General features: G+C 38.8%; 1 protein-coding gene across 1 annotated transcript in view; it reads right to left on the bottom strand.

Annotated features, from left to right (window-relative positions):
* Nucleotides 1–953: 953 nt before the first annotated feature.
* The window catches only part of NCKIPSD (NCK interacting protein with SH3 domain), a 121,075-nt gene continuing 106,372 nt past the window's right edge, over nt 954–15,656 (bottom strand). Inside the window, exons 10-13 of the mRNA XM_070933623.1 lie at nt 13,777–13,905; nt 8,391–8,483; nt 5,018–5,190; nt 954–2,579 (exon numbers count right to left, since the gene is read on the bottom strand). Coding sequence (XP_070789724.1) covers nt 2,376–2,579; nt 5,018–5,190; nt 8,391–8,483; nt 13,777–13,905 — 599 coding nt within the window. The 3' untranslated portion in view covers nt 954–2,375. The remainder of the gene's footprint in view (nt 2,580–5,017; nt 5,191–8,390; nt 8,484–13,776; nt 13,906–15,656) is intronic.

Below are 15,656 nucleotides of genomic sequence, written 5' to 3' on the forward strand. Positions count from 1 at the left end.
GGAAATCAGTCTTATCTTCCAGACTCAAAAATTATTCCTTTCCTTTCACCAATTACATAGCCACACAACACGAGGCAAATCTATTTCACCTTCTACACTGATAATGTGTTTTGAAGTGCAAATTCAAAACACATCACACTTTTGCCTGGATATGCAATGTTTAAAAAACCCCCACACAACATTTTCATGAGTTTTTGCATTCAGTTTTCTAACCAGGTTGGATGGTCCGGTAGGGCATTGCTATTCCACACTCATTTTTGCCCAGGCCATGCTGAATGAATCTTCATATTATTATTTCAGAATCGGAAGAATTCTAACCAAATAACAAACTGGTCCTTCACTATTTCGCTCCTCCTTGTACAAACATTGCTGGGGATGGGAAGAAGAGAACAAAGAGTGGATTTACCACAAGAGTGCTTCTTTTCCTAGGATGAAATAAGTCTAGGCTGCAGTCTCCATACACAAAGACAGCTGCCCTGTGCTTGTGTGAAACTTGTTACAAGGCCGGCTCTTCTTAAATTTTGCCATCCCACATTTCTGTTTAAAAAGAATTCTATGTCATGAACTCCCATTTTTAGGTGGCTTAAAAATATAGCTAACATACTTTTAAACAGGACAGACATGAAAGGGAGAGTAAGGGGATGGCATGCCTCTAAATAAGTAGCACTTCTGTTTTTCTCTTGCTACCTGAAGGTTCAAATAAAAGTCTAAATCCACAATGCTGATGCATTTAGGCTAGCCAGACGGTAGCATTGTAGTGGAATGTAGCCATTCATAATGCACTCACAACACCCTGCAACACAGAAACGCTCTTGAATGAGACAAGAACGAGAAAATGTTTTTCTCCATGGACTACATTTATTTGATTCTATGAAAATACAAGTCCCTTTCAACATTCACAAGGAATTTGATTCTATGAAAATACAAGTCCCTTTCAACATTCACAAGGGAGATATATATACATACAGCCTATATATAGATATATATATAGGCTGTTAGTTTATTTTGGATGGCACATGTACGATTCTCTACTTGAAAGACAGAAAATGGCAGAAGCTCCCTAGATGGACATTGTTGTCAAATAGATGCCCTGTCCTAAGAAACTGTTGCAAATTTATTTCTGCATCCATTAGATTTATAGAGGTTATCCAAATGTTTCCAGTTTAAATTCAGGCTACTGTTACAGCAACGGTTGCAAAGCTCTTATTTACCCACTACGAAGAGCTGTGGCAGCATGCATGTTTATTGAGATATTACAGCCCCAGTCCATCAAAGGCTCTCAATGGGAAAGGGAGCAAATAATCCACTTTGCAGCAGATCTGGAGGAATTAGATAAAAAGGACTTCTCCCAACTTGTGCATATTAAGGAGCAGCAGTAGCAGACATCAGGCTCAGGTAGCTTTTCGAACATAAAACAAGGTAAAGCTAGGCAGAACCAATCACTACTAAGCTCAAGGCAAAAAACACCCGCAGGCTGATCGCGCACTGTGCGTTGCCACTTACACAGTGCTCATATGTGCAGTGTCAGAGGCAAAAATAGTAGCATATACCAGGAAAGAAGCAGTGTTTTTCAAAGAGGGTATGCCTTAACGGGGAGTCTAAGTAGCAGGCTGTTTGAAGGATCTCTTGCTGCAGTGCCTGGACAATCAGTCTTCTTGTCCTTGTTTGGCGTGCCAGTAATTCAAACGTAAGCACAACTGCATTAAGCATTTAAGACGAGCGGGTGCTTGCTCGGATTGGGGTCATGAATGGAGCTTGGCATGTTGAACCCACATAGGTACACATGGATCAGAAAACTCACTGGGCATGTTAGGAGAAGCAAGTAATTTCCCCCTCACTAGCACTGTAGCAACTTTGCACTAGATGTTGTGGACACAAAACTACAGAAGCATGTTGTTCAGATCATTGGCCTGCTGCATTTTGTAGCTAGCTGCAGGACAACAAATGTGAGGAGAGACAAGTAATTATGACGGAGACTTCTTGCTTTGCGATCCTAAGGACAGCATATAGTTATTTAGATCACCCTTGGCCTTTTTTTTTAGTGCAAAGATCACTGGGGAGATAATAATAATAATAATAATAGTATTCTCCTGCTTTCAGTCAAATCATGCCGATGGCGCTAAAAAGCCAAATCTCCCTCTAATCTGTGAGGTCTCCCCCAACCCCAGTCACAGAGCTAGAAAGGCCATTTTTAATGCACTTCACACTGGTGGGCATCTATGTGGAAACTTCCTTTGTTGGGCCTTTTAATACTCCCTTGAAACTCCAGGGCTCACCTGCAGGTCTAATAAGGCAGGAGCTCTAGTGGAAAGGGTGAGAAAGACATAGCCACAAGAGGTATTTTTTATTCCACACTATTTCTTTCCTTCGATCAATTAGCTGGCTCCGGGAGCTATCTCTGGAAACTCTTTATAAATCTCTTGGATTATCATTTTGTCCATTTGGCACTGCTGACTGTCCTCTGCTTCCACCATGATGCGTTGCAAGGTCCCCTGCAGGTCAGTTAAACGGTGCTTATGCTGTAGGTATGGGGTAGTCCGCATGATGGCGTGCATCAGAGACAGGTACTCCATCCGCAGCTGTAAGAGCAGAAGACAGTGAGGAAAAAATTGAGAAAGAAGAGAAACCGAGGTGGAGGGGGGGCAGCCTTTTGGAAAGAAAAATACTTTGGAAAGAGTCAATCCTTGTGAAGTGCAGGAACTCCCTCAGAAGCCATTAGAATAGACTTGAAAGAGTTGTTGAGCTGTTCTTGTTTTCGTGTTCTTCTAGATAAGTGGTTTTTTTCCCTCAAAGTTCTGTATTTTTTGGACTATAAGACACATCGGAATATAAGACGCACCAAGATTTTGAAGAGGTAAACAAAAAAATAAAGTTTTTGCCCTCCCTGGCCCCCAGAAGCATTCTGCAGGCCTCCCAAACCCTCTGCGCATCCTGTTTTTGTGAAAAACGGGCCCATTTTTTGCAAAAATGGGATATGCAGAGGATTTGGGAGGCCTGCAGAGTGCTCCTGGGGACTGGGAAGGGCAAAAACGCGATGCATGCGGGGGGGTGGGTTGGGAGGCCAAAAATGCCTGTATTCAGTGTATAAGACACACCAACATCTCCACCTTCTTTTGGGGGGGGGAGTGGATCTTATACTCTGAAAAGTACGGTAGTTTATCCAGCTGTTTGGCTGGATAGTTTTTCATAATACTTACTTAAGCTGTATGTAAAAAAGGAATCTAAAAGTTATATTAAGATTTCCCTTTCAAGTCGTTCTCTCTCTTTGAAGGAAAATGTACATTCTTCAAACACATTTTTTTTAAAAAAAATTCCAAATAATTTTATGTATGATGCACTCTCTACCATGGAGAGACTGTACACCAAACACATCTGTACTTGTTCAAGATTTGTTTTGCATGTGCTATGAAAATTTTGGGTGATTTCAAATGCAGCATTCTGAGCCTTAATCCATCTTTAAATCCATCATGACTTCATATTTCAGTGGTGACATCTTGAATTGGCTTTTGGAGGCAATGCAGAATTTATTGTATTAACATAATGTGCTTTTACATGCCATTTCTACCAGAAAAGGTATTTCTGATACCCAGAAAATGGAACCTTAGAGTAAAATTGTTTGTAGGCAGCAATTTCAAGATATAAATAAAAAAATGTTACTGGTTATTTCATGTAAGTTAAACATGGCATTGCAATCGTCCTTGATTTTTACTCTGAAGTAAGAACGGAGTACAGCAGTGTTCAGAGGTATTTCACGAGAAGAGTACTCCACTCTACTACTCACAATAGATTTCCCTATGCTACCAGGCTTAAAATTTTGGGCTTGGACAATCTGGAATTGCCCCCCTGTGGTCCGATTTAAGCATAGTACACAAAATTGTCTGCTACAATGTCTTGCCTGTCAACGATTTCTTCAGTTACAACCACAATAGTACACGGGCAAACAATCGATACAAACTCAAGGTAAACCGCTTCAAACTCGATTGCAGGAAATACGATTTCAGCAAGAGTGGTCGATGCCTGAATGCAATGACTCCATTGTTACAGCTTCAAATCCTCACAGCTTCAATCTCAAACTGTTTACCATGGACCTCACACCCTTCTTAAGAGGTCCGTAAAGGGGGCGTGCATAAGCGCATCAGCATGCCTACCGTCCCTGTCTTACTGTCTCCATTTATTTGTATTTACTTCCTTTGTTTATGTTTATGTTATGTTTATGTTCATACCTATACTTGTTATCTTGTACATGTTTGACAAACAAACAAACAAACAAACAAACAAACAAACAAATAAACAATATATAAGCATTGGCTAAATGCCCTTAAAGTTGCTTTACTATATAAATTTGCATTTTCTTTAAATAATGTTTTGAAAAGGGAAGAAAAAAAAGAAAGAACAATTTCCTTATAAGTATGACTTGTATCCCAACAATGCCTTCATTGAGAAAAGAAAAATCTTCTACTGGCAATGAAGGAAGTCTCCCCTCCTTGTTCTTTTTAATTCCTCTATCTTGGCCGCGTGGGAAAAGTTCAAGAACGGGAGCAAGCAATTTAAACTTCCTCTCCATGTGCAAAGTGGTCTTAATTTGAATCAAAATCCTGTGCATGTCACTTTAGGTAATTAGGTACATAATTAATGCAATTTGTAGCTTGACTATTACCTACCATAGACATCTAATTTAATTTAAATCTAAATGAGATCTTATTAATCTACTCAACTCTGTAAATATGAGACTATTGTACATGCTTTAGAAGAGCCTCTGGCTCTCCAGATGTTCTTAAACCACAATCCCCCCCCCCTTTTCTTCATCACTGATTGTGTTGACAAGGGGACCTGGAGTTGTCGTTTAGTGATATGGGAGACCATTGATTCCTTTCCTCGTTCTATAGCAATAAGACCAGAGAAGAGAGAGAAGCTTCTTCTACCGTTCTAGTTCATATATGCCTCAAATATTCATCTCGTAATGTTTCCCCTCTTGAGGAGTAAAATCTAGAACTATCTTTCCTCCTGTAGCTTTTACCTTTTCTCCAGGGGAGAGATCCGAAATCTGTCGCACAATTATGTCGATCATTACCATCATGTCTGTGTGGTAGAAGATGCTCGCAGTGTCCTTGCAAGCAAAGATGTCTTGAAGAAATTTCAACACAGAATGTGGAGGCTGGGGCTGATGTTTAAAGATGCACACAGGATCATCTGGTTAAAAAAAAACAAGATAGAAAGGGGGATATTTTGTCATGCACTGCCATTTCTCATTTAGGTAAAAGGCAGTCATTTACTCCATATAACACGGTACAGGCATTACGGTAGCGTTTGTTCAGACCAAACCAGCAAGGATTTTGGAAGGAAGTGTGTGCATGAATGAGCAATGCAGGCAGATCAAATACTTCCAAGCCACAGCTTACGTTCCTTTATTAAAGAAAATTATTCCAGAGAGGAAACATTAGATAGAGTGAACTGACTCCAGCTACAATGACAGCAGATGTATCAATAAAGCATAAAATTTTGCGTGCTTTTTAATTATCCAGGTTAATTGTCTGAAAGAGAATATTTCGGCTCATGAAACTCTTCTGATATTAAAATATTCTGGTGGAAGAAGCTACGTTTACTCAAGTTTCTTCTTGTGCAACATCTCCTTTTCCCATCAGAATCTCCTTGAGATCTTTGACAATTTCTGGGGTCTTTACTGATAGCCAGATGGTGGGCTGAAAAGGGAGGGTTTTGTTGTTTGTAGGGCTAAGTTTTGGAGCAACTAAAGAAAATGTATTTGGTGCTCTCTTTGCTACTTGTATTAAGCTGTAATATGAACAATAAATAAATTTAATACATATTTAAAGTAAAGTAAATAAACTATCGTTTGGTGTGGTTGGAGAGTAAAATTTTGGGCTATGAAACCTGCCTTTGCTTCCCATAGATCAGGGGCAATATACAAGTGCAGTGAGAATATGAGTTACAGGCAAGTCCAGGTTTTCATTTTTCCTGGTTTTGTTTTCATAGGCAGACATGGAAATCCTTTTATAATTTGTATTTTCTTTTTCTTCAAAATTAAACCATAATCCAATTAATTCAAGATTATCTCTAAAGGATCTACCGGTTTTGTGTCACTACCAAAGCCTTTCTTGATTTCAAAATTATTTGGCTTTCTTCTCTTATTTCTTTATATAGGTCTTTGGTAACATGACTTGGTGAGATGTGGAGAAGGTACAGAACAGCACGAATGCTTTGTATACACTTAGGTGAAGAATTGAAGAGCCAGTTTAGGTGTAGTGCTTAAGCCATCAGGCTAGAAAACTGGGAGACTGTGAATTCTAGACCCACAATAGGCATGAAGTCAGCTGTGTGACCTTGGGCCAGTCACTCTCTCTCAGCCCTAAGAAGGTGGCAATGGCAAATCATCTTTGAAATCTTGCCAAGGCCTTGTCCAGGGAGTCACCAGGAATCAACCCTGATTCTAAAGTATACACACTTGAAATAATTTCTTTTAAATAATTTTAAATAGGTCATGGGTTCCCTTAATTCAAATTTATAGTAATACGACATATTTATAGGCTGTCAATCCTTGCCTTCCCTGTCACTAAAACTATATTCATTAACCTCTCTCTCTGATACATAATTTTCTACAGCCAGGGCCCTGAGCTTCCCCTCAAACCTGTCCTTTAATTCACACTTCTGAAACACTTTTCTCCTCGGTTTCCTTTTCCATTTGAAGTATAAACTGGAGATGCCCTGAGTTTTCAATGTCAGTTCTAGAGTATGATAATCATGTAGGGTGCTTGGGTGTTTCAAAGAACCTGCTTTAGAACTACGGTATCTTTCTTTTTCCTACCTAAAATGATGGAAATCCACAGTACTGGTTTGGTGTAATTTTGGCCACTGAAATCTAATGTCAAAATTTCATTGAACATTTTTTTTTTAATTTTTTAAAATTTAATTTATATGCCGCCCTTCTCCGGAGACTCAGGGTGGCTTACAATATGTTAAGCAATAGCCTTCATACTTTTGTATATTTTTATACAAAGTCAGCTTATTGCCCCCACAATCTGGGTCCTCATTTTACCTACCTTAGAAGGGATGGAAGGCTGAGTCAACCTTGAGCCTGGTGAGATTTGAACTTGCATATTGGTGCAAGTGGACTACTAAGATGTGTAAATGGGCAAAAACTGGCTACCTGGCCCTTGACTGCAGTAAACCAGTGTATGTTTTAATATATGAACAGCTGTAACATTTTATTTGACTAGGAATTGTTTTTCAAAAATAGTTTTTTTGCTTTCTATATGAAGAAATACAGTATGAAACCAATGTATATATTCCATGATGTTAAAAAACACGAATTCTTTTCTACTGGGGAAGCAGCACATATCTCTAAAGAGGCTTCTATAGAAAATTTTAATTTGCTACTCAATATTCAGTGGATTCTTCAAAGAATGGACATTTTGGCAATGGAATAAGTTAAAACTCTATTGAGTCATATAAAACTAAAACCAGCTCCTGGCTGGCAATATGAAAAGAACACAATTTTAATATGGGGGGAAAAAAACTTAAACCAGAAATAAAAGAACCTATTAATCTTCAAACAAAATAATTTAATTTTTCTTTTGTTTCAAAACGAATACACACTTATCTCTTCGCACACAAACAAATATAACCTTTCTGCTCCTAAAGGCATTAAACTGCACAAAGCTTTGTGAGGAACGCATGGATACAATGGTATTAGGCTGTCTAGAAATAAGGCTTTCCAGATTTTAAACAAAGTGCTTTTCTATAGGCTCTGTAGATTCAGGAGATTTAACACAGGGGCTCACTGCTGGAAAAAGTAATCCATGGTTAAACTAATTGAAAGATGGAAGAGGAAGATTTTTTGGGGTGGGGGGACTGTAGCCTTCTTGTGGCATACGAAGCAGATATAGGGAAATAAATTAAGCTATCCTGCTGTTCATATCCTGGACTGGGAAATTTCACTGGGTGTGGAGCATTATCTTCATTGGAAGTCAATGACCAAACTTGTCTGATAAAACTTATGAAGGAAGAAAGCAGAATATGGCTGATTTTCACAACTATTAGGGATGGGTGTTCATGAAGACAAGATGGTCCTCTTTTTGGTTATATTAGGAACCATGATCCCAGTGTTGCTGGGTTGAACTCTACACGGACAAACGATTTAGGAAGCCGTTTAATAGCAGGCCATTTGAATGGAAACCAAGCCAGCATTTCAGCAGGTCAATGTCTCGAATGCAGATGCTGGACACGTTTTCTTAACCCAGACCTTTTAAAAAGCAGAAACCTCCTGGAATTGAGAGGCTGTTTACCAATCTTTCTCTGCCTCTGGTTTCCTAGATCAACTCTCCCATTAGTTCTGTCTCAAATTGGATAAATAATAAAACAGCAAGAGACCTCACCTCCACGATTCAGAAGCAGTAGCAGCTTCTCTGTAAATATTTTGATGTTAGAGTGCTTCTTCACAGTAACCATGATCACATTATGCTCTGGAACTAAGAAACAAGAAGAGAGTTTATTAGAGATATCTACCTGTCCGTCTTCATTACTTCAGATCCCATCTGTTGACTGAAGCACATCCTGGGCTGAGTTTGAGCCTGAGGTTGTTATTCTGAAGGAAGTGGACAGGTTTCTTGGGTCATCTCAATATCAGATCCTTATCACTCCAGGATAGCCAAGGTGGCCTGGTGCCTGATAAGACCTGTGATTTGGTTTAGTTGGCGGTCTTTGAGATCTACCAACTAATCTTTGAGAAGGATCAGTTTTGCTATCCCTTAAGGAGTCAGCAGTCTGCTCTGTCCTCAAGAGGCCATTCCTAGAGTCAACCATTTTGGACAATTTGCACCCTGTTTATAACCATTCCTTTTTAGAAAAGGTGATTGATTGCCTTGTAGCTTCAGAAGGCTCTGTTTCAAATTACCCGGACTCTTTCCAGTAAGGTAGACCTGAAAGTGCATTATTTGTACATGTAGATGACATCTGAAGGGAGCAGAATGGGAGTAATGGCCTTGGTCAGGTCAGCTTCAGTGTTGACACATTCATTCTTGCTCTCTTTGATCTCCTATCATGATTTCCCATCATGAACCATGGTATAATTGTGGACTGACTCAGGATAGGTGGGGGTAGGATTTGGGAACACGGAATTATGCTAGTTCTCCTCTTTCCTCCAAGATCTGCCCCATAAATCATCTTGTGTGCGATGCTTCATGGCTTGATGTTCTCCTCATTCTTTTTTTTTTTATTGAAAAAGTTTTTCAAATACAGATTTTCCCCCCTTTTTTTCCCCTCCTCCTCCCTAACCCCCCCTCACCCTCCCCACCCCCCATGGCTTCTCCAAAAATAAAATCCAGATTGATATCAAATTATATAATACTTTACCATCCTTTTACACCCCCCCCCATGCTAACCATTTCTTTCTAGCATTGTTATTATATCCCCCCTATACTATACATTTCAAAGCAACCTTCAGCTATAAAACTATATAATAAATCCTAATTTAACATTTATTCAACTCATAATCTACCCATTTCCTCCCCCATGCATATATCTCCTAATTCAAATCTTTTACGTATAATTATATCTAAACATAACATCCCTTTTCCTAAACTAAACAATCAGTAACCTAACCCATCTCCACCCATTTTCCTACAGGTCTACCATACATAATATTTTTAATATCTTTGTTCTTCTGCCCACACCACACAACTAAAAAATATTTCCATATATGAATAAAATCCTCAAATGACTTTAAATTTATAATCCATATAGTGTCTTCTGTAACGTCTTTCAACTAGATTATTAATTCCATCGCCCATGTTAGGGTAACATCAGATTCACCTTCCAACAGTATATTCAGTATCTTCCATTACCATCTGCCCCCATCAATAATAAATATCTTCGTATATAAAAAAACCACCCGAGTGACTTTATATTTATATTCCATATGGTATCTTCTGTAGTGTCTTTTATCTAGATTGTTAATTCCAACCACCACATTGGGGTAACAACCAGATCTTCTGCATGCCCCAATCCCATAGTTCTCTTGCCTTATAACTCAGCATATACGTAATCCATTTTTTTTCAAAGAGTCCAAAATAGAAAGTTCCAATTCACTCAATCAGAGGCCATCTTCCACATCCCAAGATGTTCTCCTCATTCTTATTTAATGTCTACATGAAGTCACTAGGTGAAGTCATTCAACAACATAGAGTGAAATATCACCAATAGGCCAATGATACTCAGCTATGTATGTCCATCCCTGGCCAGCCAAGAGATGCTGCTGAGTGTCTGTTTCAGAGCTTGGAAGTTGTGAATGAGAAGAACAGGCTTCATTTCAACCCTAACAGGAAGGTGAAGAAGTATTTTGGGGGTTAGGGTCTCCTGGATCAATGATTTTCCATCTTTAGTTCTGGATGGAGTTGCATTATTCCAAACAGAACTGTTACACATTTTGGAGTTCCTTCTTGACTCCTGTTTGAAGAGCAGATGGCAGCCATGGCCAGGGGTCCTTTATAGTACTTTGTGTTGTATACCAATTGCACTCTTTCTTGGATCAGTTGGTTGTTCATGCTTTGGTCACCTCCCAAGTGGATATGTACTATATATGTATGTACTATATATGGTTCTTTAAAAAACAACCAACATAATTATGACTATGTTTGCAGATATCTCTTTATGGAACTTCCTCCTGAATCTTTTATCAGCCTGGAACACATAACTGCACCTACTCTTTATTTGTACAGCACTACTTTATTTGTATCAGCACTACTTTTAAAATGTGCATTTTTGCCATTATTGATTCCATACTGATTTTGTTTATTGATACATAGAACCTGAGCATTATTCATTCTCAAAAAAACAGAAGTAGGTAAAGTTGGAAATGAGATGAAATATAATATTATAAAATAAATTTTATAATAAATAAATAAAAAATAAACCCTAACTCTCATTTTAAGAGTCATAGAACAAAGCACAGAAATCTAAACTACAGAAGCTTTGATAAATTAATGCAAAGTACTTGGGTTTCATTACTGTTTTAATTTCAGAACAGGCTGGTTGTACAATGTTGATCAGGACTTACTCCACACTTGTCCAATCTGAATATGCTACAGTCTATTTAGAAATTATGGGAATTTTGCACTAATATATCCTTTAAAAATGCTGTTTTGGCAAAGATTGGCTTATGCTATGGAATTGTACTCGAAGACTTAATGTATATTATGACAAACAAGCTGAACTTTCTCGAACTTTCCAATCAGCAAATGGCATCTAATTAACGAAAGAGTCAAAGTTATTCCTACAAATATTTAAAAAAAACTAAGCTCACCTACTCTTTTTTATTGAAGCTGGTAAGAAGTAGTATCTAGTAAGAGCTCAACCAATGCCCCACAGTGGTGACCAACTGCTATTGCTTCTCCCTCTGGAATATATGTTATTATGTTATACATCTTGGTTTTCCACTGTATCCCAAAGAGAAAAGAATATTTCCCAAAGCTGGGTAGTCCTGCAGATGTGATTGGCTAATTTCTAATTAAGCCACATAATGAAGGAAGGCAAAGAAAGTGGACTTGATCAGGTCACATGATTAATTCTGTGTCTCAGGAAAAAAAAAAACCTACATCACTATCCAGATACTAATGAATGTTTTTCCTTATCTATATGACAAGCTGCTGATTATAATAAGTGTTCTTTTTTATTCCTTCCTCCATCAAAATGATGCAATGTGGGATGGCAACATTTATAAATGCATTAAGCAATTAAGACATGACAGCTACCATGTGACAGTATAAGAACTTGCCAAATTGCTTGGGATTAAGAGGCAAGACGACATCACAGCGTATTGTGTGTCTTGCTTTATTTTATTTTTTTTAAAGCTTGCAATCACTACCAGCCAGGATAAGTTAAGCTGCCTCCCAAAAGATTTTCAGCCTGGCCAGAATATGAAAGAGCAGGCATTCCAGTAGAAAGTACTATCCAATAAAGTATCTTTGTAAAAGAGACTCCAATGCTTCTACAGTTAATGAGATTCACAGGGCACAGCAAGGGATAAGCAGAAAATCTGCCACTCGCTAAAAGGAGGAAGATGCCTGGTTAACTGCAGAATTACACTGACAAGAGTCCTGTGAAGTGCTCTCTCCTTTAAAGCAGAGGGTTACTGAAGTTTTAACCCATGCAACCCAGGCTTTTTACACACCAGCAGGACTGTGAAGTGGTATTATAAAATGGAAGGCGGTCCCGTTATAAGCAAAGCTGAAATCTTATCTCGCTATTACAACTCTTGAATTTCTAGCTGCAAAATGAATGATTATGGGACCTACACTCTTCCATGCGTGCTTTAGTCACAGGGGAAAGCAGCAGAAGCAAGGAGACATCTGATTCAAGATGAATCATTCCTACGGGTTGAGAATGAAATGAATGCACTGTAATACATTAATGAGGTTACAGTAATACACGATAGCCTGTCAAAAGGCTAATTAAGAGGTGACATGAGGCTTATAAATAATCATGTGTGCAATTAAAATAGAAAATGCTTCTTCACCCTGCCCTCAAAATATTAGAATATAAATTTATTTCATGAGTGTTGGAGAGATTCAGACTAAAGATATGGTTCTTAATTTACAATATAGTTAACTGTAGGATGCGGTGGCTGCCATAGACTTTTAACAGATGCAGGAGAAGTCATGAGGAATGCAGCTCCCTAGTTATGAGAGTTATGTAATCAAATGCCAGGATTAAAGGCAGTGTGCTTCTTGGGCTCCTTTTACTCCATAAATTTTGTTTTATTTCTGAAGCCTGAGGTAACCTATATATGTACATCCTTTGCATGAGGAGAAAGTTTTAATGAGAAATTCCCTTAAGAAACAATTTTATGTCTCTGGATAAAAATATTTACCTTTGGTAGAAAAGAGATATTTAGGAATAGGAGAGGATGGCAACAATACACTGTCTGGACTTTGTTTGGGTCTGAGTTGGGGGAAGGAACAGACTCGGGCTCAATCCTGTCAAGACTGAGTGCTGTGGCTGTTTGGACCCCTTGGATCTGGGATTTTTTCACTTTTTGTCTTGGGGATTCCCCCAGGAGTGGGATTCAGCCGGTTCAGGCGTACCAGTGGCTCCGACGATCAGCTGAGAGAGAACCAGTTTTTTCCGACAGAAGCAGAGCCCGCCCATCCGCCCCTGTGCTATAACCTTCCTATATTTCTTTTGTTTTAAGCCCAGCTGATAGGCGCGGCAGAGCAGATTACCATGCTTCATGTGTTTTACTCACTCTGGATTCAGTAGAAGGTAATTTTTTATTGTATTGAGCATGTGCGGAAGCGTGCGCACACAGCAAACCAATTGTTACAACCGGTGAATCCCACCACTGGATTCCCCCTTCAAGTCTAGCATGCAACTTGAGGATCTTCCTGAAGTCACAGCTATTGTTTCAATAGCGTTACAGAGGTGCAGTTTTACCTTTGTAGAAATAGGATTACATGGGAGAGGGTCTTTTAGGAAACAATCACAACCTTGCTCAACATTGGAACAATTTATCAGATGTTCTTGGGGCACTGTGCTGCCATACCAAAGTTAGCTGTTGAAGGATTGGCTGGTAAATTCAGGAGAAAATATTAGCCTTCCTTAAGAATATTTGCCCTGTTACTTTCAGAATTCTGAAGCATAGAATATACTTTATTCTACAACATGTGCAAATTGAGGCTGTTTTCAAGTTAGCATATGAAAATGAAAAGTTCTACATTAATTGAAACCCCAATATAATCTCAGTTGGGAAAAACTTCCAGCACTGACCTGGAATATGAAGATTAAAAGCCAGAAGAACATTAATGAACAGATCAGGCAGCTGGTCTGTACTATCTGAGGGCAATCCATCTTCAATCACATGTATTAGGAACTGAATAAATTGGGAATTGAGATGCTCTGTGGAAAAAAAATAAAGGACAGAGACATTGCATTTTTACATGGAAAGAATTAACTCTAACATGACATGGGTTACTGGTTAAAACCAGCCAAACTTGAAGCTAGTTGGCACTTGATTAAGGTGGTGAGATATGTAGGAGAGAAATTCCACTTTATTTGTAGACCTATACCATGAACTCAGGAAGATTTCTAAAGTAACGGGTGGGGAGAGCATAGTTTGGAGTGGAGAATGATATGCTCTAGAGCAGGGGTCCTCAATCTGTGGGCCGGGGTCCACTACAGGTCATGGTCTATTTGCAACCAGGCCGAGTGAGTGATGGCCTGGCTTGTGTGCGCAACCTCACTTGTACAAGCAGTAGACCGCCATGCGCGCGCAACCCCAGTCATGCAAGTGGCAGGCACCAGCACTCGCAGCCCCACTTGCACAAGCAGCAAGTGTGCATACCCATCACTGACACAAATGAAGCTGTGCGTGTGCCTGCCCCTCACACAAAACCATCCTCTCTCCCTCCCCCCTCACCAGGCCGCCATCCCGGAAAGGTTGGGGAATGCTGCTCTAGAGAGAAGACTAAACAGATACCACTATTGCTTTTCTTGTATCCCCCATGCACAGTTGCAATTCCCAGTATCTGTTTTTCAGTTTGAGAGGAAAAGGATTTGGGGAGATTGAAGGCTAAGTGAGTTTTCCCACTGGTCTGCCTGAAGGCCATATTCTAATCTTGTTACTGAAGATTCAGCTAAGACCCCCACTCCAAAAACAAACCCTTCACCACCAAGGAACAGACTTCTTGAAAGCTATCTCTATGCCAGGGATAACTCCCTTTACCTACGACATCACAAACACATTTGGACTTATTTACCTGTCCCACAATAGTTTGTCTAGTTACAATTAAGCCTAAACATTAGCGACCCATCTTTGTTTGCTATATCTATTATGAAAGCTCTATAGTTTATGGGAATAAGCTGATCTTTACAAAAACAATTGTAGGATCACACCAAGATGATGCAGCAAAGTCAATAAAATCAGAGGTCTTTGTTTGCTCTCTTATATTGTCCAGCTTGGCACATGTTGCTCCCAAAATTCCAAGGCAACTGAGATCTTCTTTAATACTTTCCTGTTGCCCTAAAGCTGCTATCTATTCTCCTAGACAAACAATAGTTTGAAGAAACAGGGTTATCTGAATCAGTGCTTGGAAGATAAATTGGTGATTTATTGCTTTTTACTTGTTGGATGAAAAAACAAAAAGAAATGCAATCCAGATACTGCATCAGTTTCTAGTTTGGCCTTTAAAAAAAACCAAAACCCTCTTATTACTTTTAGCAAGTTGCCCTACTACACTATAAGCTACCCTTTGCTCTTTCTAAAATATCCCTCAAATCTACCAGGGTCTTTTTATATCTATTCAATACAGTAAAAAAAAAAAAACCTTTTAGTTCTAATACAACATTAGACATTTATTTTGTTTAAAGTTCTTCTGCGCTGCTTGATAGCCTAGATTCTCTTGATGTTATAAATCAATATGTTTATTATGTTGATAGATTAAAAATAGCATATATTTGACATCCAATGCAAAAAGTTTGAAGAACATTGGGATCTAGTCTATGGCTGAATCCCTGAAGCCTACCAGTTAACTAATTGCTATCACAAATTTGCATGGTTTCTGTTAAGGACAGATTCTGTTAATTTTATCATACTTTGGGTACTTTCCCAATTAGTTAAAAGATCTGGAAATACAAGAGAATTAAGAGTA

Source organism: Pituophis catenifer, unplaced genomic scaffold (assembly GCF_029215685.1).
Source record: "Pituophis catenifer annectens isolate HBS135680 unplaced genomic scaffold, rPitCat1.0.hap2 SCAF_2, whole genome shotgun sequence".
Classification (NCBI taxonomy): domain Eukaryota; kingdom Metazoa; phylum Chordata; class Lepidosauria; order Squamata; family Colubridae; genus Pituophis; species Pituophis catenifer.